Source organism: Aulostomus chinensis, chromosome 18 (assembly GCF_037954235.1).
Source record: "Aulostomus chinensis isolate RoL2024-O1b breed Wild chromosome 18, RoL_Achi_v1.0, whole genome shotgun sequence".
NCBI lineage: Eukaryota > Metazoa > Chordata > Actinopteri > Syngnathiformes > Aulostomidae > Aulostomus > Aulostomus chinensis.
The window spans coordinates 4,900,012-4,926,879 of NC_141337.1; the positions used below are offsets into that span (position 1 = coordinate 4,900,012).

The 26,868-nt window shown below is 44.0% G+C and overlaps 2 protein-coding genes and 2 long non-coding RNA genes across 6 annotated transcripts; 2 read left to right on the forward strand and 2 right to left on the reverse strand.

Moving 5' to 3' along the window:
- Nucleotides 1-2,359: 2,359 nt before the first annotated feature.
- Nucleotides 2,360-3,706, forward strand: rprml (reprimo-like). Its single transcript, XM_086184921.1, has one exon. The coding sequence runs from the start codon at nucleotides 2,665-2,667 to the stop codon at nucleotides 2,995-2,997; it is 333 nt and encodes a 110-aa protein (XP_086041047.1). The 5' UTR covers nucleotides 2,360-2,664; the 3' UTR covers nucleotides 2,998-3,706.
- Nucleotides 3,707-5,407: 1,701 nt separating this feature from the next.
- LOC147244778 (uncharacterized) lies at nucleotides 5,408-17,434 on the reverse strand. Of its 3 annotated transcripts, none has more exons than XR_015110052.1 (7): nucleotides 17,311-17,434; nucleotides 17,100-17,182; nucleotides 10,908-11,030; nucleotides 7,123-7,218; nucleotides 6,352-6,459; nucleotides 6,174-6,215; nucleotides 5,408-6,084 (listed from the first exon to the last, which is right to left on the reverse strand). It is a non-coding gene; the product is annotated as an uncharacterized LOC147244778 (long non-coding RNA). The 3 variants fall into 3 exon arrangements; XR_015110053.1 differs by having other exon boundaries at nucleotides 7,123-7,296; XR_015110054.1 differs by lacking the exon at nucleotides 7,123-7,218.
- A 139-nt stretch (nucleotides 17,435-17,573) lies between these two features.
- Nucleotides 17,574-20,806, forward strand: LOC147244779 (uncharacterized). Its single transcript, XR_015110024.1, has 3 exons — nucleotides 17,574-18,466; nucleotides 18,576-18,649; nucleotides 18,724-20,806. It is a non-coding gene; the product is annotated as an uncharacterized LOC147244779 (long non-coding RNA).
- Nucleotides 20,807-23,028: 2,222 nt separating this feature from the next.
- tcap (titin-cap (telethonin)) lies at nucleotides 23,029-24,431 on the reverse strand. Its single transcript, XM_086184986.1, has 2 exons — nucleotides 24,190-24,431; nucleotides 23,029-24,108 (listed from the first exon to the last, which is right to left on the reverse strand). The coding sequence occupies exons 1-2, from the start codon at nucleotides 24,339-24,341 to the stop codon at nucleotides 23,718-23,720; spliced, it is 543 nt and encodes a 180-aa protein (XP_086041112.1). The 5' UTR covers nucleotides 24,342-24,431; the 3' UTR covers nucleotides 23,029-23,717.
- Nucleotides 24,432-26,868: the final 2,437 nt, after the last annotated feature.

Consider the following 26,868-nt stretch of genomic DNA (forward strand, 5'->3'; position numbering starts at 1 on the left):
CTTTGCTTCCCGTTTGTGGGACGAAAGAGAACATCAGACAATCCTGTCGTGACCGTAAGAACAAATTTGCACATTGGAACATTTTATGAATGAGGCTGATTACATTCCTAGATACTGTGTTTTGCCCCCAAATGTCCATTCATGCCTGCACTGTCACTCAAGAATCCATCCATCCATCCATTTTCTACCACTTATACTGTTCACGGTCATGGGGGGTGCTGGAGCCTTTCCCAGCAGCCTTCGGGTGAGAGGCGGGGTTCACCCTGGATGGGTCACCAGTCCATGGCAGGGCCAACACATAGAGACAGACAACCATTCACACCTATAGTCAATTTAGAGTAGGAAGCTGGAGTACCTGGTGAGAACCCACGCAGGAACAGGGAGAACATGCAGACGCCACACAGAAAGATCCCGTCCTCCAGCCGGGGCTCGAACCCAGACCCTTCTGGCTGTGAGGCGACAGTGCTGACCACTGCACCACTGTGCCGCCCCACCCAAGAATCATCTAATTCTATTTTGGCCTCAGCTTGAACATATTTGATGACGCATGCTAACTTCCTGTGGCAGCCATATTGGATTGTTGATGTTTACACAATCATAAGTATCTTGTATATGCCTTGGAGTGAGTATGGAGTTCAGAAAGAAAAGGCTCTTGGTACCAAATAGTGGTTTGTGGATTCCATGTTTTGGCAGTAACAGCTGCAGACCTCCACCAGCCGAGCCTGCTGAACTGTAGTTTAACCCACATTAACTTGAACGGTGATGAAAGGATTTAATCCTCCAGCCCTTCTAGACTTTCAAAATATAATTAGCCCAAAATGTTCAAATTATTACGGCTGACTGAGACGTGTGTGCAGCTGATGGAGCTGTCAAAGCGGAGTGGGGTTTCTGCCACAACTTCATCAACTTCTAAGGTGCAAGGAGAATGAAAGAGAACTTAGAGAGGTCAAAAAGCTCCAGAGACAGTTGTAGTTAACCAAACAACACCATCACACCTGCGTGTCCCTGTTTGTGGCCTTCAGCAGCGTCATCAGGTTATGGTAACCCAGCTCAAAAAGTGCTGTGTGTCGCATTTCAGACACCATAGCAGTACAGTGTTTGTATATAAAACTGGTCTCGGTACACATCACGCTGCCTGGAACCAGTTCTTCTTGTAACTCCAGGGTCTGAGCCTAATCTCTGTAATTTTGATTCCAAACTTTCAGTGGCCTTCATGTTGAATTATTAATTTTTAAATATCACTCACAGATGGATTTAGTCAATTGCGCAATATAACAGGGTGCGTAATTTGAGAAATGTAAGCCCTAAAACTTTCACGTCTTACGTCAGACGTATCAGATTATTGATTTCCTCAATATGTTTCATGCTGCAGGCGTCTGACCATCAGACAACACTTGAAAGACAAAGTGATATCTAACGCCAATGTTTTTAATAAAAACATGAGCTGCCGCTGTTCATCTCATCTGGAAACAGCAGGCAGAGTGAATAGGGAGAACCAATATTTCTGATAAATATTTGCCATGGCTCAGTCATGGTTTATGAAGTCTCGTCTTCATTTCTAAGTTATAGCTTGCAGTGCCGATATTGCTCTCTCTCTCTCTCTCTTTCTCTCTCTCTTGCTCTCTCCATCTCAAGTCACAGTGACAGTTTCCTCAGCAACCAGCATTAGCCTAAACTCTATAAATATCTCTCAAAGTTTTCCTTCGTCTTCTTCGTCCTCTTCTTCTGGAGCAGATCACATATCAGTTACTCATATTGATCCTCACACTGAAGTGAACGTTTTTCAGATTTGAAATAATTCATGAAAACCAATTAAAGCAAATGCATGTCAGAATCTGTACTAGCGAGGCTTTCAGGCAGTATTGACGTACAGCAATGAGAACTGCCAGCAGCATGGGTTTCACACCAGCAGGATTCAGAAGTTCCTTATTCACTCTTTAAAACAAACAACCATTTTGTGTGTGTGTGTGTGTGTGTGTGTGTGTGTGTGTGTGTGTGGTTGCTGGTATCATTTGCTATGAATGAACTAACCCTATCATTAACAGGCCATTATAGAGAAATAAGAAAAGAGCAAAGGAGAAGTCACAAAACAGGAGTCCTTCCACCTGAAGTTGCAGTTTTCCTCAGAAAAACAACTTTTGCCTTCCTTCCCAATGTCTGTAAAAGTGCATGTGTGTATACTTATTTCATTATTTCCATCAGAGGAGGCCACCTGACTACCTCCCAGGCGATGACTGGTGCTGTGGTCCGGGGGGAACTCATCATCACTTTAAAACGCACCAGAGACTTGGCACAAAAGGAGCGCTCACAGGCGACGCGGGGGCTGTTTCTCATTACACCCTGTCTGCGAGGACTTACTTCAACTATAAAAACCTGGACTTGGGGTTTTAAAAAAAAAACTACTTCTGGCACCTGATGCGAAGCTCTCAGTTCGGTGATGTGAACGTTACGCACTGAAGCCGTTGCAAAACTCGTAGTTTGCCTGTAAACCTGGACTTTTTTTTCTTTTTTTTCTTTTTTTTAGAATTGTTTGTGTTCCTCCTTCCATTTTTAATTTTTTTTTTGTATGAACAGTCACATGACGCAAAGTTTTGCTTTGGAGTTCAGGCTTAGTGAGAATCTTCCAAGAGGAGTCGCGTGTTTTATCGCCGGTAACCCGCAAGGATGAATGTCTCTTTCTTCAATGTGACTGAAGGTAGCGCACTGTTTAACGAGACCCTAGCCGGGACTCTGGCCACCTACTCCGGGAACGGCACCGACAACGTGGTGACCGGCGACGGCGGAGGGTCGCTGGTGCTGCTTCAGGATGAGCGCAAACTCTTCGTCATGCGTGTGGTACAAATCGCTGTATTGTGCGTTTTGTCGCTCACCGTGGTTTTCGGTATATTTTTCCTGGGTTGCAACCTGATGATCAAATCGGAAAGCATGATTAACTTTCTGGTGAAGGACCGGAGACCCTCCAAAGACGTGGAGACGGTGATGATCGGGCTCAGCTAGAGCGCGGACGGCTGTTGCTGCTGCTGCTGCTGAGAGGAAGTGGAGGATCTCATGTGCGTTTACAACCACGAGTGGAGATCCGCAACTTATAGGAGACTGATAAAAGATGTGTCTTATTGAGGACAGATATGCAAAAACTTCCCATTTCCTTCCGAGAGACAACTGGAGGAAAGTAGTCCAGCGACCAATGTTTGTGCGTAAAGCTTGTGCGTAAAAGACAGGAAATTGTTTACACGTGGGCCGATCTGTTGATTCCTCTGAGAGAGTTTAATATTGCCAACTTGAACAAAGTGACGAACATGTTTACAAGCTGTTACCTCATCCGTTCGGTTTATTTATTTATTGTACACTTTAACCAAGCCGTTGATGAATGTTTTTAACAGAAGCACGATTGTGAATTTCCACATCTGATAATCTGTGGGCGTGATGGATATGTGGATTTCTCTCTCTCTCTATATATATATATAAAAAAGGGTAAAAACTGAAATTCTGCACGTTTTTCAACCAAACTTCTTCACATCTTTTCGGAGTATTTCTGGTCCTGTTTGGCATGCTCGCTAATTGATCTGTAAAGTGATTTCTGGAACCGTTTTGCACTTTTGAAATCACTAAATGCTGCATGAATTATTTTGTACCAAAAAGTACTTGAAGTTGCAAACATTAATGTGATGACCACATTAAAACTTGTCATGGGTTGGTTAATATCACATGCATATCATGTCAACACTGCCTTACTGAAATCTTTGTTTTGTGTGTGTGTGTGTATGGAATAAGGAACAATATGTGAAGATTTTAAATATATTTTTATTGACTTAAACTCTAATGATTTAATCAATACAGATATTTTCCAAAAAATGTAGTTTTTAAAACCTCAACTAAGATCTGTGAAACCCATCTGTCTTCTCCAATCAGATTTTGACCTTTGCTTACCCTCCACAAAAGCCTTGCCTGAATAATGTGTTATCCTACTTGTATTATATCAGAAAAGGATAATTTTTCATAATTTTATCTTAGAATAAAGACTATGAACCAGAAGCAGAAAGACCACAACAACACTTGCTACTCAGGAACAGCTGTGTGTCAAAGGGAGAGGCCCGGCTGGGTTTTCCCTCTGGAGGACAACAGAAAAGTGCTCATATGGGCTTCGCAGCATTTAATCTGGTCCCTGTGGAGAGCGACCAATCAAGGAGCATTCACACTCAGTCTGGACACTTCACTTTCCAGCAGTACCTGATCTGATCTGACCAATCTAAAATACAGCAAATGTGAAAGTACAAAAAACAAAACAAAACAAAAAGGAGCGTAATTGAGGGATTTCTCTCTGCCGTCTTTATTTACATCCTGGTTTGTCCTGACTCTTCCTTCTGTACAGAACCACCGATCACGTATCAGTTTGGCTCACTTCAGACCTGGTATGGAAGGTGTGAACGCGCCTGTCGGAGTGACAACGTGGTGCATCGGAAGATTCAACTCTTATTTATTTTAACTATTGTGAATAAAAGCCCCACACAAAGTTTCTCGCTGGATGTTGGCCAAAACATCTTCCCGAGCAGTTTCTCTTCAGTTTCCTCACCATTTCTATGCGCATCCCCGGCCCCCAGCCCTCCTCCTTCACTCTTATATGCCCCACTCAGAAGCAACCAATGTTCTCATTATTATTTCAGTACTTGTTAGGAGAGCTGGGGTAGATGAATCCTTACAAACACACCCATGCATTCACACATGAGCCCATTCAGCATGCACACATAGGACACTGATGTGCACCGGACCAGCCAATTCTGACATCAACCAAAAGGTATCTCAGAAAAACAACATGAATAAATAAATCTCATTCGATAATTAGACTACAGCAGCTGAGAACAACTCACATTCCGTGCAAAAAAGTATCTAAACGTATGGAACTACAACCAGGGCAGCCCAGTGGAGCAGTGGTCAGCACTGTCGCCTCACAGCAAGAAGGTTCTGGGTTCGAGTTCCGGTTTGGGCACGGGGTCTTTCTGTGTGGAGTCTCCATGTTCTCCCTGTTCCTGCATGGGTTCTCTGTGGTACTCCAGCTTCCTCCCACAGTCCAAAGACATCAAGAGGGACCAGGTTAATCCAGACTCTAAATTGACTGTAGGTGTGACTGTGAGTGCGAATGGTTGTCTGTCTCTATGTGTTGGCCCTGCCATGGACTGGTGACCTGTCCAGGGTGAACCCTGCCTCTGGGATAGGCTCCACTCCCCCTTAACAGGATAAGTGGTAAAACAAACGGATGGATGAATGGAAGCTCAACCATATTTTGACCTCATCACTGTCGCTTACGTTTTTCTGAGCTTTATAGAAAATAAGGAGCGTTCAGATTAAGACAGATTACTTAAATCACCCAAACATTGATGATATTTTAATGTTTATCATATCTGTGGGTTGAACAGTACATCTGTGATTTCTAGCAGAGGTCAAGAGATCCAGGTACTGATTTGACATCCCATCATTTAGAGGAGATCTGCAGTTCTTTGTGAGCCTAAAACCTCAAATTCTTCCAAGGACTGATGGAATCCTCAGGGACCTGATTACAAATTTGTTCTTCTGTTGTTTTCGCTAAGGCCAACAAATTGTTGTTGGAAACAAGGAAGCATGCATGCTATTTTTAAAGAGAAAGTTATCATTCAGTTCTTCTGAAACTCATTTTCAAAGGATATTGTAAATCATGCCAAAGCACAGACTCATCCGAAGGAATCTAGACACGAGATATTAGATGAACACCCTGGAACATGCCAGAGTTTTCTGTCACAGTGGGAAATTTTGCTTTTGGTGAGAAGCCGCCTGAAGTGAACCTTGTTCCAGAACTTTGATTTGGTGCCCAGATGTTTTCATCCAGATGTGCCTGGTGTGCTGTTCTTTGATAGCCCCTTCCCAGGTCACAAAACCTGGAGGCAACCAGACGGCTTGATGTACTCCAACGTCCAGGTGAGGGGTGATAAATGCAGGTGAGTGATGCGGCGTCACAGCTTGTTATAAGTAGACTCCGCTGTCGTTTCTTCGTCTGATGTGCTCAGTGCTCAGAGGTCATTTCATCATATTAATGCCTTTTCACTCCCCAGAAAGCTAAACACAGAAAATAAGCATTTGTGATCTGTGTAATATTATCAAGGAAAGTGCTTTGCGCTAATTATCATTTGAAGATTCTGTAAAACCTTGAAGTGAACTTCCCAGAGGGCTCGCAGACACACTTCACCCTGAAAAATAACGATCAGAATCCTTAAACCATGGCTCATACTGTGAGTTTCATTCATGGTGTATTCGTAGAATGCATGTTGCTCAAAAGAAATTTGTAAAAAAAACAAAACAAAAGCGGGAAAAAAAAAAACCCACCCATTTTCGTTGATGTTTACCGAGTTCTGTTACCCTGAAACATTCCTCTGTCCATTTGGGAAAACTCATCGATCAACAGGAAACAGCATCGTATGACTCTCCTGAAGGCTGAGAGAGGACTGAAAGTTCAACACATTATCATAGGATAAGCTATATGTTTAGTCTTGCTAACTTCTTGGATATTATTACACTGTCGTTTTGGTAAACCAGTTGAAAGGTCAAGTCTTTTCATGCTATTCGCAGCTATGTCATGTAGATATGTTTCATGTATTTTCAAATGAAGTGAACCCCCCCCCCCCCCCCCCCATAATTCAGATGACGAGAGAGGAACTATTAGCCTTCCCCTTCTACAATACTAAAACCTGCGTTACGAGAAGATACAGATTCGTGTGTGAGAAGTTTCAACATGAAAATAGATGACCCTCGTAACAATTTCAAATAACTACATCTGTGTGGACTGGTATCACCCACCAACCACACATCATTACCATCCATCCATCCATTTTCTCCCACTTATCCTGTTAAGGGTCACGGGGGGTGGAGCCTATCCCAGCAGCCTTCAGGTGAGAGGCAGGGTTCACCCTGGACAGGTCACCAGTCCATCACAGGGCCAACACACAGAGACAGACAACCATTCACACTCACAGCCACACCTACGGTCAGTTTAGAGTATCAATCAGCCTCGTCCCCTCTTGATGTCTTTGGACTGTGGGAGGAAGCTGGAGTACCAGAGAGAACCCACACAGGAACAGGGAGAACATGGAGACTCACCCAGAAAGACCCCGTGCTCCAGCCGGGGCTTGAACCCTGAACCTTCTTGCTGTGAGGCGACAGCGCTGACCACTGCACCACCACATCATTAGCAGTCTGCACAAATAAAACCCTCAGCTAGCGACCATCGCGAACATCCCATGTAGCAGAACAGTGAAAAAACCTGCAAGAGGGCTGTAAAAACAAGCAATTACATTCTCACTGAATTCCAACCATAGTATCTGCAATTATAATACCTCCCGTTCTGGGTTTGCCTTCGGCATCCACGGTGCAAAATATCTGCGTACATAATTAATGTGTCATAACCGATACAGCCAATCAGGAATGGGAATGACCATGAGAAACAGATCACAGATTCTGCTCTTATACAATTGTTTTACATAAATATTTGAGAGAAATCCTGACCACTGAAGCAAAACGATGATATGTAAATGCAGCAAACAGTTATTTTACGTCGCAGTACACAAACACTGGTCCTGAACACTTCAATTGAACATACATTTCTTATGCAGAATCACTGCCTGTGAATGGATTCTCGGGATTACAGGGTTTGAACACAACCGCAAGTTTTGAATAAATGTTGTTTTGCTCATGCTTCTCAATGTGCTTCTTAAAGTGAGAAAGTGCTTCGAGCGTCTCAAAACACATCGCTTCCTTCTTGTGTTGTCTTGTCAGTTTGAGTTGGATGTTATGCATTACTCATCGTTTGGCCTATCAAAGAGCCTCCCACAGTAATCCGCTTCTGACATGGAGGCACCAACAGTCTCCCACCACCGCTGAGCATATGCTAACAAATTAGCACAGAGCAGCGAACATGTGTTCAGATCCTTCTGTGGACGGATGGACACACACACACACACACACACACAGTCAGAGTATGGAAGCTGAGAGCAGCCATGCCAAATGATTTGATTATTGTGTCATCTCAGGATCAGTAAACCTGTTCCCTCAAATAACTCAAGAAAAACATTTTTCAGCGACAATGAGATAACGAGAAAAAAAAACAAAAAACAAACCAGCTGGGCTTCAAACCCTTTCAGTGACACAAATCCTGAAGAGGAGAAAAAAAAAGTTTTTTTTTTTTTCTGGTGTTTTCATGAGATAAGAAGACTGTTTACATAAGTAAATAAATGAATGGAAGAGGGGGAAAAAAAAAGATATCACAGTAATGAACTGATGATCTCTAAATAATGGGGATAGAATAATTCATTACAGATATGGTCATTCTCGACCTCCACAGTGATGATGCTTTTGCTCCCTCCACTAATTGGATGATTGCTAATAATAACAACCATAAATTCTTTAAAGACTGAGGTGTTATTATAATTATTGTTGTTGTTGTTGTTGTTGTTATTATTATTTCCATGCAATTTGATCGGGAGACTATATTAAAGAAAGAGGCCTATATTACGTGAACAGGAGAGGCTCTACAAACATGGATCTCAGTCACTCGTACTGGACTTCTCCACTGGGAGCCGTTGCTATAAAGAGTAAACCAGAGACGATGTTAATTATACCGCATGTGGAGTTTATTCATAGGCTGACGTCGCCATGGCAGCACAGCAACTACACGCTAACGTGCTAACCCTTCACCTCAACAAATGCACCGCGGCGCGTCGATTGGGTTGCGATCTCTCTCCATTGGCCCGCTGCACATTTGCTTGTCAAGAAAGGTCACGGCTGACCTTTACAACAGACACCTCACAGAAATAATGAACGCTGCACGAGCCTGGAAATAACAGCCAATATGACGGTGATTAAAGCTGCAGTGGCCCTCAGCACTTGACTTTAACAAAGATAGTTCTCCAAAGTGGCTCGACTTTGAGTGAAGATGTGAAATGTGGTCTTGAAAGTCTCTTGATGAGCTTTACTTTTAAATCAGGAGAGTTTGACACGACACTGATTTGCTCAGCCCCACGGCGGAGAAAGTCTTTATTTTATCATTTGATCAGAGGCGAAGACACATAAGATGCGTTTTCTGTTTCGACGCAGGTCCCACCAAGATGGAGTGACCTTTCTCAGCCCCGTGCTGTCCTTCTCCAACGGGACGAGCCGTATTCAAAGGAAGGAGCGACAACAATACACACAGATAAGTAGAGGAACAATTACTGTATCTCGCATTTATCAAAGTCAGAGGTATTTATATGGACCTACATTCATTTCCTGGTTGAGTTAACCACAAACTGAAGTACGACAGGTTTTTTTGTCTATAATTCCTAATGCCATCCCTGTTCCACTGGTCTTACCTGGTCTGGTTTATATCCCAAAATGCGTGTTAAGACAAACCTCCAGCCCAACCTAAAGCCTGACTTATGCATCAATCTGTACTGTTACTTTGTCTGAGGCTGCAGACGGTTTCAAGGGAGGCTCAGTGGAGGTGAAAGAAAATTATTAATCAACAGATCATCATATAGGAGGACCTAAATGTATGTGATTTGGTTAGAGATTGAGAGATATTGTAGTTTTGGAGGAATTTTAGGTTTTCGGGTGTCATATTTGGGATTCATGCAAAGCGGCAATATTAGGCCAGCTTGCTGCGTGCATAAGAATGATCCCGTACAGGCATCCAGAAAAAAAAAAAGTGTAATCTAAGAAGTGTGTGTGTGTGTGTGTGTGTGTGTGGAGGGGTCTCATTCCTGGCCTCGTACAGGGACGCCCACCCTCTCAGACTGTCTGTGGCTACACCCTCCACCACAGCCTGACGCACGCCTCCCTGCAACTGTAACCACCTGTCACTGTGACTGATTGGCTTCATAACATCACATCTCCGCTACTCTGAGCCCTTTCCAGTCTTACGTTTATTTTGGTAAATGCAGCTCCTGTTCAACACTTATTAGCTCCAACTTATTTGCTTTGTTTTTTTTGTTGTTGTTTTTTTAAAGTACACAAAGGAACTCAGTCAACAAAGTTTCACATGCTGCCTCCAAGTGGTCACTTTTTTTTGGTGAACTTGCCACTGAATGAGTAAACCTAAGGTATGGCATTCTCGTGGTTAAGGCACAGAGCCACAGGATAGGGTATCTAGGGAACTCTATCAAGAATGCAGGTGAAGGGGTAGTGGGGGTCCCTGGAGTGCAGGGGTCTGTTGGCGGACCTGGAGGGACAGGACAAGACCTGGAGATGGACGTAAGAGAGGAGGAGCTAGCTGAGGTGAGGGCAGAGTGCAGGGCAGGGTTTTTTCCTGGGAGAGCCGGCAGGCTGGCGGCGGCGGATGGATGAAAGCGGGGGGGGGGGGGGGGGGGGGACTGTGACACACGTGCTTATGCTACTACAGCTCAGATTCAAATAGACACGCATGTATAATGTCTTTGGAAAAAAAAATACTCAATGAATTTTTACGTCAACTGTGGAACACCGACTGTGGCCTGTTTTGAAAAGACAAAATCTACACACACACACACACACACACACACACTTTTTCTCCACATCTCCCCTGGCAAATTGTTCCACATCCAGTTCATCGAGAAACCAATAGTCCCTGCATTCAGACTCATGAAATTTTAAATAAATCTATTATGGGCCAGCAAATGAACAACAGACAACAAAATTGCCTCATCTTTCCATTACCAACAAAGTTGTAAAGTTAGCGACATAAACACTCAACTCAATTAGTACGTTTCAAACCGACCACAAAATGGTACGCCTACATCATTTCACACTCACAAATGTGTTCACTCTCAGCGTGAGGAGGAGCAGCGTTTGCCATTGTGAGTGTTGTTGATTTCATAATAATGCTGTGCTGTCAGCTACAACCCCGAGGAGCTCCTCTGATGTGGCTTCTTTACCTGCCCGGCCGTGAACTTTGCCTGTCAGCGTGTTCTCGCTCCAACGAGTCCGTCCCCTCCTCTCCTCGTGCTTCTTATCCGTCTGCACTCAGAATGGTTCCTCCAGCCCTGACAGGGACGCTGCTGAAGTCATACAAACACACGTTTGTCAGTGATGGATTAAATGAAATGAATCTACTTTGATTTACTTGTTTCAAGGGTACAGTCCTCCAAAGAGCAGAGGTCAGGGAAGAATGCCCCCATCGTACTAGATTTAGGAAGGTTTTTCAAGGTCTCCCAGGACTCCTGCACCCAAAAATCTCCATCTGGCCTCCCCTTCGGGAGCCACTTTAGCGATTGTTGGGGGATGCTGGGAGCTGGTTTCCTGATCCAGCTCCACTTTCTCCAATTAGGATTTGTAAGTCACTGGGCTCGTTGTCTGACTTTGTCCCTCCACCAGATATTCAGAAGCCTCCTGAGGTGGTTGTTGATGAATGTTTGTCGTCTGGTTGTTACCTCGGCCAGGTAACGATTCAGGTCATGTGATCGGTGCCTTTGTTTGTCCGTTTGTCCTTCAGAGGGATGAATAAGGCCCATTTCCCCCCACAATTGGTGGTGGGACGTATCATAAATGAAGGAAGAACTGATTGTTTTTGCATTGGGTTTGGCTGAGCTCTTTAATATTGGATGGCGTCACACTGACTTGGTGGAAGTACGAGTTCAGCAAGACCTCTCCAGTGCGTTGTTTTCTGTTTCTTTGGTCTGTCAGCAGGATCATGCAAAAACCATGAGATTGATTTTCACCAGAACAGCTTTTGAAATTGATTTGTATATAAATTCTATCTGAGGTTGCCTACGTAATGTTAGCTACTTCATGTGTACCTCCTGTAACCACTAGGTGGTGGTACGAGTAGACGTCTTCAGGCCAGGACTCATCAATGTGCAAAGTTTGTAAAACTGGTAACATGTTTAAAGGAAACTCTTCACAGTAACTGACCACTAAGATCTTAATGTGTCTCTGACTAAATCTGAGGTATAGATCTGGTCCACCCACTAGAAGTAGATCCCCCTTGACTAATTAGTCCCCCAAATTTAACGAGTTCTTCCATTGACAATGCTGCACTCCTCCGTCACGTTTTCTGAAAACTGGCCATGGAGTATTTGCCTGTTCCTGCTGAACAGATAAACGCCACCAAAAACGCTCCCGCCCCGGCAGCCATCTCACCAGACACAAACGATAGCACCACATGACAACTATAATCCCTGGGTGGTTTTACACTGTTAAGAGGTGGGACTCCTTTTTTTTTTTTTTTTGTATGAGTTTTTTTGTATGAGTCATTATAAACAATATGCAAATTGTTCATTATAAACAATATGCAAATTAACACTTGGTATTCACAGGTTTAGTTCTCACGTGTGCTTTTTGTGTAAAGAGCTTAATCATATTCAAAAAGGAACAGATGTCTGCAATAAAATGAAACAGAGACAGTGAGAGAGAGAGAGAGGGAGAGAGAGAGAGAGAGAGTGAGACAGAGAGAGAGAGATGTGGAGCAGCAGCAGCAGCCCAGGTGGCACCACAGTCCTCTTCACTAGAGCGAGGAACGGAGGCTGAACAGGTACATCAGTCTATGATTATTGAGAATGACACGCTCTTCCCCTGCGCCCAACCTCTCATTGAGGAAATCATACACTATTCAAAATCGAATTATCTAATGAGCCTTCAAGGAAAGGAAAGTTTTTCGATGGAGCATGATAACAAAGGCTTATTGTGTGCGCGGGCCCTCGGCGGTGAGGTTAAATCTAATTCTCATGAGGGATGGTGAGTCATATGTTGCATTAAAGCATCTTTTATCCCCGTTTCTGTATTTAACGGAGGATCACGTCCAGGTCAGAGCCGCGTGCGGTCACTCAGAGTGACGCAGGGGGATCAAACCAGAAGCGGGGAGTTTGGCCGGCCTTGATTAAGTCAGTATTCAGAGTGGGAGCTGGGACACAATGACACCGGCCTCTGATGGAGACAATCATCGTGGGCATAATCAAAGCCCACAAAAGACAAGCAGGATGAGCGCTCAGTCTGTTGAAGGCACATTACATTAATATGCTTCACTCCAATGACTGAATATCCCCTTAATGCGAGAGTGGGTGTCTTCCAATTGATTTCCAATGGAATTACTTGTATTGACCAGTTTTGCATGCCCCTCCCCAAAATATTTGAATATCTTAAAGCAAGAAAATTGGCGTCTTCGCTGCACTGGCTTGTTATGGATTAATAAAGTCGACATAGAGACGTGTTAATTGGCTGGCATCGGTGGTAGGGCCCGATACAAAAGCTTGCCCACAGCCAGGGGAGGAGATGGTGGCGGCGGGGATCTGTCAGTCAGCCCTGTTCCTCGGGGAAAAGAGGAAAAGAAGAGATATATTCAAAGTCTTATCTGTGCTTCCGCGGCTCTCTCTTTCACCTCATCCTTACATGCCAGACAGGGGACCACCACGGAGAGAATAACATTCACCCTTTCTGACATTCTTCCTCAGCCTCGCCGTGTCACCTCGTCTCTAGATATAATCTCTCTCTTTCTTCCTCTTATTATCACAGCTGGTAAGAGCTTCCACGAAGAAGTCAGGATGACACTGGATGGCCACTGATGAAAAGTCGTCTTGGTTGTCCGGTAGTCTCGGTCATACATGCAGCAAACACGCCAGCCGTCTCTCAACAACTTAAACTGTTCATCAGTGTTTTCCCTGGAGGGTATTTTTAGGTTTATCAGTGGCAGACAGCAAGAGGAAGACATAAAAAAAAATAGATCTTCCTCCTTGCTGACATTATCTAAACAAACCCTCGCTCATGCACATACACTCGCATACACACCACAGCATGCAGCAAGGGCTGCAGGGTGGTGTTGCCATAGGAACGGGGAAAGGTAATGGCAATGTTCGTGAGCTAACGCCGCAGGGGGTGAGGGGCAAAAGTAGTATGCGTGTGTGTGTGTGTGTGTGTGTGTGTGTGTGTGGGGTGAAAGGGAGTCAGACTTATGGACTAATTAAAAGAGCTTTACCGTAGATTCTGACTTCGTGCTATTATCGTTTGCAAAACGACGGCTGCGACATCTCAACATACTAATAGGAGGACATTTGAGGAAATGCAATAAGTTCTGATATTTGTTTTTAATGCGTTCTGTGGAACATCCGTCTAATGTGGTTAATGCTGTTAGCGGTGATGCAGAGAGAACCGCTGGGTGTCTCCATGTATGGCCTTGCCTCACCACCCCTGGGGTATGAATAAATGATTCCTAATGCAATGAGCTCACCCTTCAACCAACGCTGATGACTGCACGCACGTGTGTGTGGGTGTGTGTGTGTGCGCGCATGAGAGAGAGAGAGAGACTGTGATTAAATATTGGTGAGAAGTGCAAATATTCATACCTCAGCAGCTTGGTCCCTATAGATGGCTGTTAGCTGTCAGAAAGCTTCAGGGTCTCATTTATATTTGATATCTAGGCACACGTGCTTCCCGAAATATTCTAGAAATACCCTAAAGATTCTAGAAATTAGCCATAACCTCGCGTGACCCCCCCCCCCCCGAACAATAAGATTCCACAAACTGACAAAACCACGAACAAAATCATGAAACCGGCGGACGCAGCAAAGTTGTTCTCAGGCTCTGATTAATTTACCGCTGTTGTTTTTTTTACAAATTCAGAGGAAAAGAAAATTGCATCTTGTTGCAAGAAATTAACTCAAGTCTAGCAGCATGTTACCTCATTATCTTGAAAGCCACAAATAAATTACATTTTGGGAAAAGATATCAAGTCGTCACAAATTAATCAAGTTGTGGGAACAACATCTTCTCCTCTCCGTCCACTCTGAGGCTGCTATTTTCTAATCAACTGTGCAATCAGAAACTTCCCAGAGCAAAACTGTACGATCGCATGATCACGTTGTAATTGAATGAGGAGCCATAAGTCATTTTACTTAAGCTTTGTCCACCGCGACTCTAAAGTTCCTTCTCGTGTCCCTTGATGAGACGTACATCAGGTTTCTGCGGCGGTGGTCACATTTGTCTGTGAGGACTTGATGTGAGGTGCGGAGGCGGGACTGACTAACAGGACCACAATTATATTTAGGCCACTCTACTAATTAAATCTAGCTTATTAGTTTCCTCATCTCTCACTTAGATGTTCATCACCTGCTGCTGCTGCTACCCCCCCCCCCCCCCCCCACACACACACACACCTTTCTCTCTCTCTGCTTGATGCTCCCTTTTGTGTCACGATGACAGGGGGCTTTTAAGAATAGAACAGGTACGCCCAGATTATAGCGTTTTAATTACAGTGTTGGAGATGTGGTGTGGGTGTAGAGGCCCCTTCCTCTGACAGGAGTGAGGGGGTGGGGGGTGGGGGGGGGGGGGTGGCTGAGGAGAGTTGGAAGCCAGAGCGGTAGCCTGAATGTAAACTGTGCGTTAATTAGCGTTGTCTGCCACAGTGGAGCTCAAACGGTCTATTATACAAGCATTGTTTGCCAAATCGCATCCTGAGCACGAAGCCATCTCGCATTTATTTTTGATACAAATACCAAAAAGGAAAGAAAAAAAAAATTCCCTGTCACGTTAAATCAGGACGACCTTGAACAAATTAATATCTTGAGAGAGTGAAAGTGACCCTTCAGTACTTTATGATACAGGCTAAGACTTATTTTACACCTGCTTCATTAAAAAAGGTACAGTGTGCTGTAGGCTGAGGAATCTTTTCGAAGAAATGGAATAAACTAATATTTATTATATTTTCTATTAATATTTTAGTGCAAACTATGTTGTTTTTCTTTTATTGGGCAATCATTTTTTCAGTAGCACTTGATGTCAAGTGATGTAAAGGCGCGTTTCCACTGGCTCACTTCGGCTCGGGTCGGGATCGGTGTGGCCCCGTTTCCACTGACCCCAACACGGTACTAACCGTGACCATTTTGATCTGTGCTCCCCTGGGAGTCCAAGCGAGCTGAGCCGGGACTACAACGTGACGTAAACACATAGCGGGAGACTTCAAATCAGTACCTGCTGTTCCTACTAGACCAGAAATATTAGATGCACCTCGTTTTATTGCCTCCCATGGTTCATATAAAGATTTAAACAAACTGTTATATATATATATACACACATACACACACACACACACACACACACACACACACGGTATCGCTTACATGTCATATAACATAGGGACTCTGTCCCAGCTGTCACTACTGGACTGGAAATATAAGTAATTTTTTTTTTAAATTTCATTTTATTAACTGCTACATCATATCCAAACATTTTAAACCCTCTGGCCCTTCAACTTTCAGACTAGAAGAGATGAAACTGCCCTCATGCCATCCATAATGATAGAAATACAAAGGACAGTTGACTAAAAATGCAATTATTTTCAAACAGTCACATTTCTGCAAATACATCTCCATAGCACAGTAATGTCGGTACTGTAAATCGATGCAAGTTGCTGCTGGTTGGCAAGTCAAAGTAAATAACATCCAAAACCATCTTAAAAACAAACCAAAAACTTATTCAATTCCAATTAAATATAAAACTTTACTCTGCCATTTTTCTCATTTGTATTTGCTGTCATAAATTAAATCCAGTGTGACTCACTGTTGTGAAACAGTCAAATGTGTTCAGAGTGGGTGGATGCTTTTTATGTATTGGCATCCGAAGTTTGCGAATCAAACCTGCTTGTAAGCGACTGTAGGTCAATGTAGCGATCACAGACAGAGGACGAGTGCGTGCTGGCATGCGTGCAGTACTTGTGTGTAGGCTGTGTGGGTGAGTGAGTGTGTATGTGTGTGTGTTTTGTGCATATGTGTGCACAGTCTGATTGTGTTTTAGCACCTTGGCAACCAGCTACAAGCAAACGGGTTGGAATTACATGCCGAGTAAGTAAGATCAGCTGAGGCCCTCACATATGGAGCAGACAGAAGATAGTGATCCACACACTTTGAGCCATATGATCGCTATGCTTTTCAGATATTTCCAGTAAGTGTTCATTAATTCAGTGTCCTCTGTGGGCCATTGATAGACTCTCAGCTAAAGCTCTCAGTGACATCTAACCGATTGCTCTTTGTGTTGCTCACACACAAAAGCCTGAGTCTCAAGAGGAGAATCTTGGAGGGCTAGGGTTGCATAGAAAACTCAAAACCTGAAGTACAAAGACTCAGAACAAAGGAGTTACAAACCAGCAAAGTCCAGTGCAGGAAGATCCCAGCAAACAATCCAGAGATGATGAGAAAAAGGAGGAGCTGAGCAGATGACCTGGCAACTGAGGCGAGGAAGAGCAAGGCTATAAATACACGGAGAATGAATCTAACCTAATTTTAAATCACTGCCAATCAGTGGTGGAGCCGATGGATACCAGTGACCAGTAATTGGACCTGCAAATGATTGTACCTTCCCCGTTGCAGACAAAAGCCAGGTGTTAGCGCTTCCCTATTAAGGTGTTTTCCAGAGAAGGGATCCTTTCATTTAAGACCTTATTACTCTTCAGTATTCTCACGCATGCCATCATGGTGACTTAATGCTCACGTAGGCTCCTTACCTCCGATAACTTTCAGGTGTCACCAATCGCCCTCATTACCCCCAGCTGTTTCCCATCAGCAAACCAGTATTTAAGCCAGACTCATTGCTTGCTCCTCCAGCAGTTTCTACATACCACCACCACTCCACCAGCTGCTTGGCCCCCTTCCGGCATGTTTTGGCTCTCTCTGTTGGTGAGCCACCGGCCTTTCATCCTTCACTCAGCATCTCCCGCCATGCACAGCAGGAGCGAGGCCTCTCTCTCCAGCCTTAGGGACCTTGTCAGGGACAGCTGTGCCAACTGGACAGAGAAAGATGCTCGAAAGTCCTTGGTTTTCTAAAGGGAAGGACTGCCCTGCCACTCATTCCCCTCCTTAGTCTCCCATCTTGTTCTTGGGCTCAAAAGGGGTCTTGCCCAGTTGTCCAGTAGGGCCATCCTGCCAAACCTCCTCATCCTGTATAGACCAGGAATGAGACACCTGACCAAATTCCTGTGCACTCCAGCCAATCTTGACTGTTTGGGACAAGGGTTCATCTACGTCTGTCCTTCAAGCCTACCTCCTAACCTCCAACCTGAAGGACCACTGCACACGGCCGGTACATCTAGTTGGCCCTACCTAGGAGAATGATCTGTACATCCCAGGGTGCCTCTGTTTTCTTATATAACTTCTTTGTTAAGTTTTTTTTTTAATTTCATGATCTGGCTTATTAGGTCTTTGGTGCATTCAGGAAGTTGAAAATTAGGAAAATTCCCATCCGGGAACATCAGACTTCCAAGTTAAAAGCGTTCACTTGATGACAAACAGGCAACATGGCCGTCCCAGGAAACCTGCTGTATTTCTCCTGTCAGAATACAGAGAAGCATTTGTGTCTTCAGCACAGACCGACTATGCTGCCAACTGATGTAAAACCTACTTCTTGGAGCTGTCAAAAACCTCCCACTTTCCTGGTGGGATAATCTGAGTTCAACAGGCGTTGTGCTCTCACCTCAAAGGTCGGAACTTTCCCACTTCCGCATATGAAAGCATAGGTATGTTCTTTGCTCCCGATGAAGTTTTGTTGTTTTTCTCTTGACTGCATTATTTATCATTAATTTATGGATTATGCCTGTTCTTAACATTGTAAATGTACTGTTTCAGGCGTACAGGGAGATGATATCCCTTCTACCCCCCACACCCCACTCCTGTTGAGTGGAGCCCTGTCTCCAGTAAAGGTAGTTACAGTTTATTCTCAGCCACTGTGCCTGCAGGCAGAGAGCCTCATTACAGTCCCATCTCTCCACCTCAGGCTCCTCAGCAGCAGCCTACCGCCATCCTGCAGATGCACCCACAGCCCGTGATGCCTTCTGGCTTTGCTCCCGCCATTAGACCCAAGGAGGGAATATGGCAGACTGTCACACACAAGCTAAATCTCTGGATTTCGCACACATAGCTGTTCTTGCCTGCCTGTCACATTACCAGCTCGCTACTAAGCACTCCAATATTTTATTTATGGTCTAGTCTCAAGCATGCACAAGTGTGTCCATGCATTGGAGAGTCTTTTAGATTCATGTCTAAGTGCTGCAGTGGGGTTTAGCCTGTAACATCTGAAACATTCAGTGGAAATTGTCTTGTAACTACAAGCATTCAGCTCAGACTCACATTTAACAAGGTTTCCAGGAGCTTTTAGTTTGGAAGAACGAGTACACAAGGAGATAGCAAAGAGGAAAAAAAAAAATCAAATAAATGTTTTGAGATGAGCTTAGTTTTTAAAACAATACAAGAGGTTGAGTCCAGTTGCCTAGTTTGATCATTTTTTGAGGAAAACAATACAGTCTTCAAAGTCGAATACACTTGCAGTCAGGAAAGTAGTCACGGCTATGCGCGTAACTCTAAAATACGCCAACTTGTAATGTCCGACATTTTTCAAAGCAAACGGAAGCACAACTTTAGTTCGATTAAAGTAGGCGATGTCTGTGATGGATTAAAGGTTTTTTTTTTATACCTGATTTTGTAACCCATTTTTCAAACACCCGGTGCAAATTTGCGACAATCCTGGGAACTACAAGTGTCTTAAAGTCACTGCTACCTCTGCCGACCTGGGGAGGGTCCTGAACTGGACTCATGCATCCTCCTACACATGGCCCGTTAGGAGACCACTTCTTGTCACGAGACAGGGGGAACGTCCAACAGTAGGACGTAGCACGTTGGAGGATCACGTTATTCCCACCGATTCACTCCCCTCCCATCAAGCACCCCAATTGACCAGAGGAGGTGCTGTAGAGACCAGGATTGTTGCATGTTTTTGTGAGGGGTTCCTGTATAGGAAAAGTGTATTTGAGACGGCGCTCCCATGGCTCACTGCTAGCATTCATTGCAGCTAAGCTAATTAGCAGTGAGCCAGCTGGTCCAGAGCTTCGCAATGATGCACACAGAGAGGACAGAGGGTTCTTGCTACAAAGATCAGACAAGATTCTGGTGGAGTGATAAAGTATCTATGGTTACCCCAGAAAATACTTATGGTAAAACTATTCCCACTGAGAGAACACAAGTCACTCCCACCCAAAAACTTAAAATCTTTACCGAATGGCTCTTTTGGCCTTAATGGCATTCATTCAGTTGCTCTCTCTCTCTCTCTCTCTCTCTCTCTCTCTCTCTCTCTCACACACACACACACACAGTACTGGTAGAGTAATGGAAACCCCTTTATTTACCAGACCTATCAGAGCCATTAGAACAATATCTGTCGCTCATTATGTAAAATATCTTCAAATGTGAAACTAAACTGTGTTGTAAGTACCAAACAAAACGTAGTTTAAAAGTTTAAATAGACTTTGGATTTCTTTCATATCAGGAAAAATAAAAGCATGGAGGAGACAACAGTTCACGGATGCATGTTTTTGTGTGATAATGTGACCGCATGCTTCCTGTCCATCCTCCTCGTCCTCCTCCTCCCCCGCTCTCCTCAGCTCCTCTGGGAGCAGGAGGTAAAACCACCTCACAGCAACACCCAGCCAGCAGCCAATTAACAGGGTCTGCTCCTGTGATGTCATTGAAAAGGGGAGAGGTGGGGTGGGTGACAATGGAGGTAACAACAGAGAGCCGCACATGATAATGAGGGTGTTGATTGAGGACACTACTGGTGGTTATGGTGTTGTTGATTGTGAGTGGCAGAAGAGGCCAGTTCACCATTAGACCGGTGCAGTCATCGATCTTTGGTTTCTGAGTGCCTCATCCAGCAGGGACGGTGGCAGAAGCATCAGGTGACTTTTAAATTATAAGTTAATTTAAAAGCGCAAGCTTGTAAACACTGCTTTCATATCAACATTTTACATATTCATTGGCAACCACATATAAAAGGTAAATTGATACCGTTTGATGCTCCTGGTGCTTTTTTCCACGCTGCATTACCCATGTTTTCCACTAGGGAGCAGCAAAGCTAAGTGGGAGGACCCCTGCTGCGCACTGAGAGGCAAAGTAGACCACAAGTGAGATTTATTGCCCGTATTGATAAACTTCGACAGTGACTCTGTCTGCTAAAGTGCAGATTCAAGCCACAAGGTACCACTGTGGGCAACATAGCACATGATTGGCTGCTGTGTAACACTGTGTGACCTTGTCTTCATTTTTATCACTACTACATTTTATATCATTTATTCTTATTACATTTTACTGTTTATTTATATATCTCTTACCCAACACTCATGTGTATTTTGTATCTTTTTAAAAAGCAAATTTCAAATTAAAAGAATGCTAAAAAAAAAGTAATTTAAGATGTATTTTTTTAAAATATGAAAAATAAATACATAATTAAATAAGGTTAGATGAATTGTGAAACATGAGATATCACATTAATTCTATCACTGCATATCTGCATATTATTGGATAATAACTCCAGAAATTGCATGTAGTATTTTTTTTATCCCAACCAAATCAAATGAAATAAATGAGAAAAGACAATGCATAGGTGTATGCATTGTCTTTTCAAATACATGACAAATGCAATTTACAGGTCTTACCCTCACTAACTAAGTCTCAATGTAAAGTCACCGAGTGACCCGCTGAGGTTTACATTGACCTGCTGTGAATATTGAAGTAGGCGTTGTGCAGCTACGACAGCTGCATAGGAAAGAATTGCAAAGACAGTTTGCAGGATTTGCCTGGGACAACACATGGGATCTCAATTTCCACATTAATCGGCATCAACCGAAAATAGTTTCAGGGTTTGCGGGTTCATTTGTGGTTTTTAAAGCTGGGCTGCAGCATGACGGTGCAGGGTGGGGAACGCTGGATTTCAGTGGCAGTGTGGGACGGGGATTTTAAAGATAGGGGCCAAGGCAACACTCCCAAATCTCTGATAAAACACTGGGATTAAAAGCTCAAAGGAGAAGAACGTGCTGATACCGCTGTCTCTCCATTGTCTCCGGGGCGATGCCAATGTTTACCCAGCTATTAATATCGACCCACTCTCTGCTTGTCACAAGTGAGCGTGATGCATGAGGAACAGTGAAGGGGTTAAAGGGACAAGTAAATCCAGATCATTAAAGAAGGTTTCCAAGGGAGCTAGTAAGTTAAACTGAGTAAGCAGTGGATTTAAAGTGCGAATGAATAGAAGGAGGTGATGTGGTGCATTCATTACAGCTCTGTTGCACGCTAACCAGGGAACAGCACGTCCTGTGTTGAGCACACACTCTGGAGGTGGAACATGAAAGATAAATGAGTGATAGGAAGAGGTGATGGGAGGATGGTTTAGTGGAAGGAGGCCACACTTTAAGTTCTTCCATTCATTTTTCTTTCTTGGAATGCTTATATTACCATTCAAGTCTCTGCAGAGTTTAAATTCAATCTTCCAGACAGTGGAATTCACCAGTAGCCATGCCAACCACCGGCACCATCCTTGCAGCTTCACTCAGCTGCTTCTGTGGATCAGCATGTAGTTTTATTTTGAAATTCAATTTTTAATGTACACGACAATTAAAGAATAATGTTAATGTGCAATGCAAGGAGAGGCAGTGGGCGTGTTTGATGGATCTGCCAAAACAGATTTAAAAATTCACAATGTTGGTACACCAAAATAAAGCGTAAACAATATGATAGAAATAGCACACTCATGATAACTATAATAATAATAATAATTGTTATTATTATTATTATTATTATTATTATTATTGTTGTTGTTGTTATTTTTGTTAACAACAACAGCAAGTGCATGTGTGCTTGTGTCTATTAAGACTGTTCTGGAGAAAAGTGTATTTGATAACAGAGGTATGCTAATCGGCTCACTCCTCACCATTCTTTGTGCTGAGTGAACTGTATGCTAAACTAAGCTAAGCTAAGCTACGCTAACAGTCTCTGTGGGTCCCAGGAGGAGAGAAGGGTAGCTATCTTCTTGTTCCAGCATTGGAGAGGATGAAAAATGAGAATATCATTGAAAAAGTTGACATTTTCCATTAGACTCGTCGGGGAAATCCCCTTCGATTGAATCAAAGTTATGAATGAAAACAGGTTTTTAACAAGTATTAGTGTTACCAATGTAAAAATTAAGTTTCTCTTTTATAATTCATAGCGGGCAGATTATGTTCATGCTAGAGAGAAAACATGAGAAAGGTGTGAATAGTAGTTTTTCTTTTATTATTAAAAATAATAAATATCTACAGAACACATTTTGTTGCACACATTTACAGCTTATCTTCACTACTCTCATATACTTCTCCAACTTGGCACATAGCTCAGATAATACACGGTAAAGAAGTTCTTGTGAGTCCTCTTGTTCAGAGGTGCTAGTGCACACACACTCAGTCACACTCACACAAATATGTACAGCTGCAGTGTGTGATCACGCCGGAGCATTCTGTCCTCTTCTCAAACATCAAAGGCTATCAAGGGCTTGAGGAGGCTTGGATGTTTCCAGACCCCTCCCCTTCCCGTCCGACCTTCCCTCGCCATCCAGCTCTCTGTGCTACCTGCCTATTCCTTTCACATCTTTTTTTCACTCCCTCCAGAACACTTTCATTAAAGGAACTTGCATGCAACATGATTTAGTTGCATCAGCGCGTGTAATCTAGCAGATCTGGTGTGTCCAGCTGGCCAGAGACACCTTGCCTGCCTCTCCATCACAACTATTCTTTGACTGCCGACCACCAAATGCCAACAATGATAGCCTGTGACGTAGTGCTAAAGATCTACAGTACAGAAGGTTCATGATGAATGTCACAATAAGGGATAAATGCATAAACGTCTTGCCATGCTCTGTCCTGACACACTCGCTCATCTTTCTTTCTAGCGTCCTCCCTTCCTCTTCTTTCACCCTCTCTGGGCCTCCTGGGACATGGAGCGACCCAGGACTTTGGGTGCTTTGGCGAACTCCATATTGAGAGGCTTGACTGGAGGAAGGTCTTTCGTGATTTCGTCCACGCTTCTCTTGCTGGGACAGACTCCGTCGGGGGTGGGGTAAGGCAGCAAGTCCTCGGCGGTGTGTGGAGCTCCGCGGCCCAGCCTGATACCCAGCTCTGCAGGGGTGAAGATGGGCAAGGGAAGGGTGTTTCTCTTAGGCAGCAGCTGGTGTTCCCTCACTCCTCTTTCCAGGGTGCCCACTCTGAAGACACCGGAGGGGCAGGACTGTATGAGAGGACAGGCCTTCCACTGGCGGTACAGGGTCTCTTTATGGTCGTCATCATTCATCTTCATTGTTTGCCTGCAAGCATCAGAGGAACAACAGAAACCCTTTAATATCATCATTAAATTCAGGATGTGATTAAAGCTTGAGAGGTCTCACCTGTCCTGAGGTTGAGTCTTGAGAGAGACGCTGCGCCAGTCAGCACTGTAGCTCTCCCTCTGAGCCTTGTTCTCCTCCCGCACGCTGCAGGTCAGCTCAGCTCTCGCCAGCACGCCATTACTCTTCTCTACCAAGGAACAGATTGGCTTCATCTCTGCTCTCAAAGTGTCTTCTGCTTAGGTCTTGTGGAGAGGGAAGGATGCTTCAGCTGGCTCTCTTTCGCTCTTTGTGCCGTCTGGACCCATCCGACACTTTTATAGATGTTCTGTTGCTATTTCGGCTGCGTGTTGTCACTCTACAATCAGTGTGCAGTGACATTCGACACCGAGTGCTCTGTGTCTCATTCCTGCGTGCTGGAAGTGACTCCGAGGAGGGGTTAGGGGTAATTGGGCTGAAAATCCCCTGATTCTCAAATTGTATGCCCAGTCACCCCTGTTATCCCCCTGCCCAACACTTTCCACTGGACTCGTGTCTCAGAGGGGAAGGTATCATGAAGATTATGTAAACATGTAGACGGACAAACACAACAGGTTTGGGCTTCAGAGAGGAATCACGCGATGAAGATCGAGGGCCAGATTCACTGAACTATCCTAAGATCAGTTTTCTTGCCAATGTGAATGTGTATCCCCTGTTGAAAGGAATATTTAAAAAGAAAATCAACCTCTCAAGAACTCTTATTGACTTATCAAACAATAATGAATTAATCTAGGAGTAGATGTTCTAATGTTGCGTCACGCAAACGGCCTCGTGTTTGGGAGTATGTCTCACTGAGGCCAGAAGTTCCCAGTCTTTTTCAGTCCTGTACCCCCCATGCACCCCCTCTCCCACCACAGATGGCCAAATCTCATAAGATGTTACATTTTGCCCAGCTTGTAACTCTGCTACAAACAGGGAGTACACAAAAAACCCAACATAGGCCTGTATGAAGACATGATGGGGTTACTCACAGTTTGTGCTCTTGCTCACTTCTCATATTTTATTAGCTCAGGCATACTATGAGTGACTTCTCACTAATGTGGATTCATCTGCACTGTTGGCGTTGACACTAGCTGTGCTAGCAAGCACTAGCTAGTCAATGCTAGCTCTGTCAGACATGGAATGGCAGATGGTTTTGGCCGCCGGGACTCAGCCTTCAGCTGTCTGACAGTTTCTGCTGCTGCCATGATTCTGAGGTGGAGTGGTTTCACGGCACATTTCAGCATATTTGATCATGTAAGGCAACGTATTGGGCGCCAAAGGGCATTTCACCCTGCTAAAGGTGGAAGTGGACAAGCCTGCTGTCCCTCTCAGGGCCTGATTGGCTCGTATTTGTTAGTGTGGGATTCAGTCAGGTCTCACAGAGCACAGGTGGGAAAAACCTAAAAAAACAAAAACAAAACTTTTCTTTTAGCATTTGAAGACGTGGCAACAGTTTTTTGTTAAAAATAATCTTTAATTGAATCAAAGTTTAGTTTAACAGGCTTTTTTCTTTTTCTTTTTCTTTTTTTTAACCTGTAAATAGACCGTAGATGTTCTTATAATGATGTTTAGTACTTTTTAAAAAAAAATTGCATTTAAGAAGGTTTTTAGGAGCTTTGTTTTGCATTCGTCCTTGTCCTAATTTTTTTTTCTAATGAATGACCTCCTGAATCAAGCCCTTACTCCTGATGAAGCAGCAAAAGAAACATAAAAACTGGCTTAAGCCAGAAAAGCTGCAGTAGTTTCATCACTTTTTATACAGTTGAGAAGAAGTTTATTCTACTGAAGCCGTGTGACAACATCAAACCCCCTCATTAGATGCCATTACGGCGAGCTGTCTCGCAGTAGCAGCGAGAGCTCTATCCCCGGTGATTCATTACCTCAGCGACAGAGCGCCATGTAAGCCATAATCAACTCAGGTTACAGACTGTGAAACACACACACACACACACACACACACACACACAGTCACCTCTGACAGTTGTCTGGTGGTATGATGTTACTACCCGTCGCTGTCTGTGACTCACTCATCCACATCAGGTACTGATATCACCAGATAATAGATATCAGATATCACACAAACAGCACAAAAGCGCGGTGATTCCGGCGATACCACAGCAGATCAATCGACTTTTGTGATCCTTTTAATGTTTTCGTGTGTGACACTCAAACTGTGCTAAATCTGTGATGATATCATGATGTTTAACTGCATATAAAATCTACACGTCTGCCATTCCTCAGCGGTCGATGTAACGCGGCCGTCAAATGCCAGTTTCATGGTGGAGCGCAGCAACGTGTCACTCTCCTTTCCGCAGCTTCTCAGCGGGGTGACATTACGTATGTAAAATATTGCTCAGTGCTGAGGAGAGAAAAGAGCAAGAGCGCCTCAGGTATCCCTGAGGCCGTTTGTTCAGTCCTGTTATGACACCATGGCAACCAGTAAATGTCTTTTTAGAAAACCACTAAGTCACAACGCGAGGTCCTTTTCAGACCCTCCTAGAGTCAACTTGATACAAGCGGAGAGCACACACACAGCCGTGTTTCTTTATTTTTATTTTGTGTTTATTTGTGCAGCCACCAGCTACAGTTGCAAGAGGACATCGGACCGCCTCCACGCTGGTTTTGGGTGAGTCATGCTATGCTAATAAAGCCACGGGTGTCTGCAAAGGTGGGGATGAAGTGAGCCCTGTGACAGAGATCACCCATCGCTCCTCACCTCTC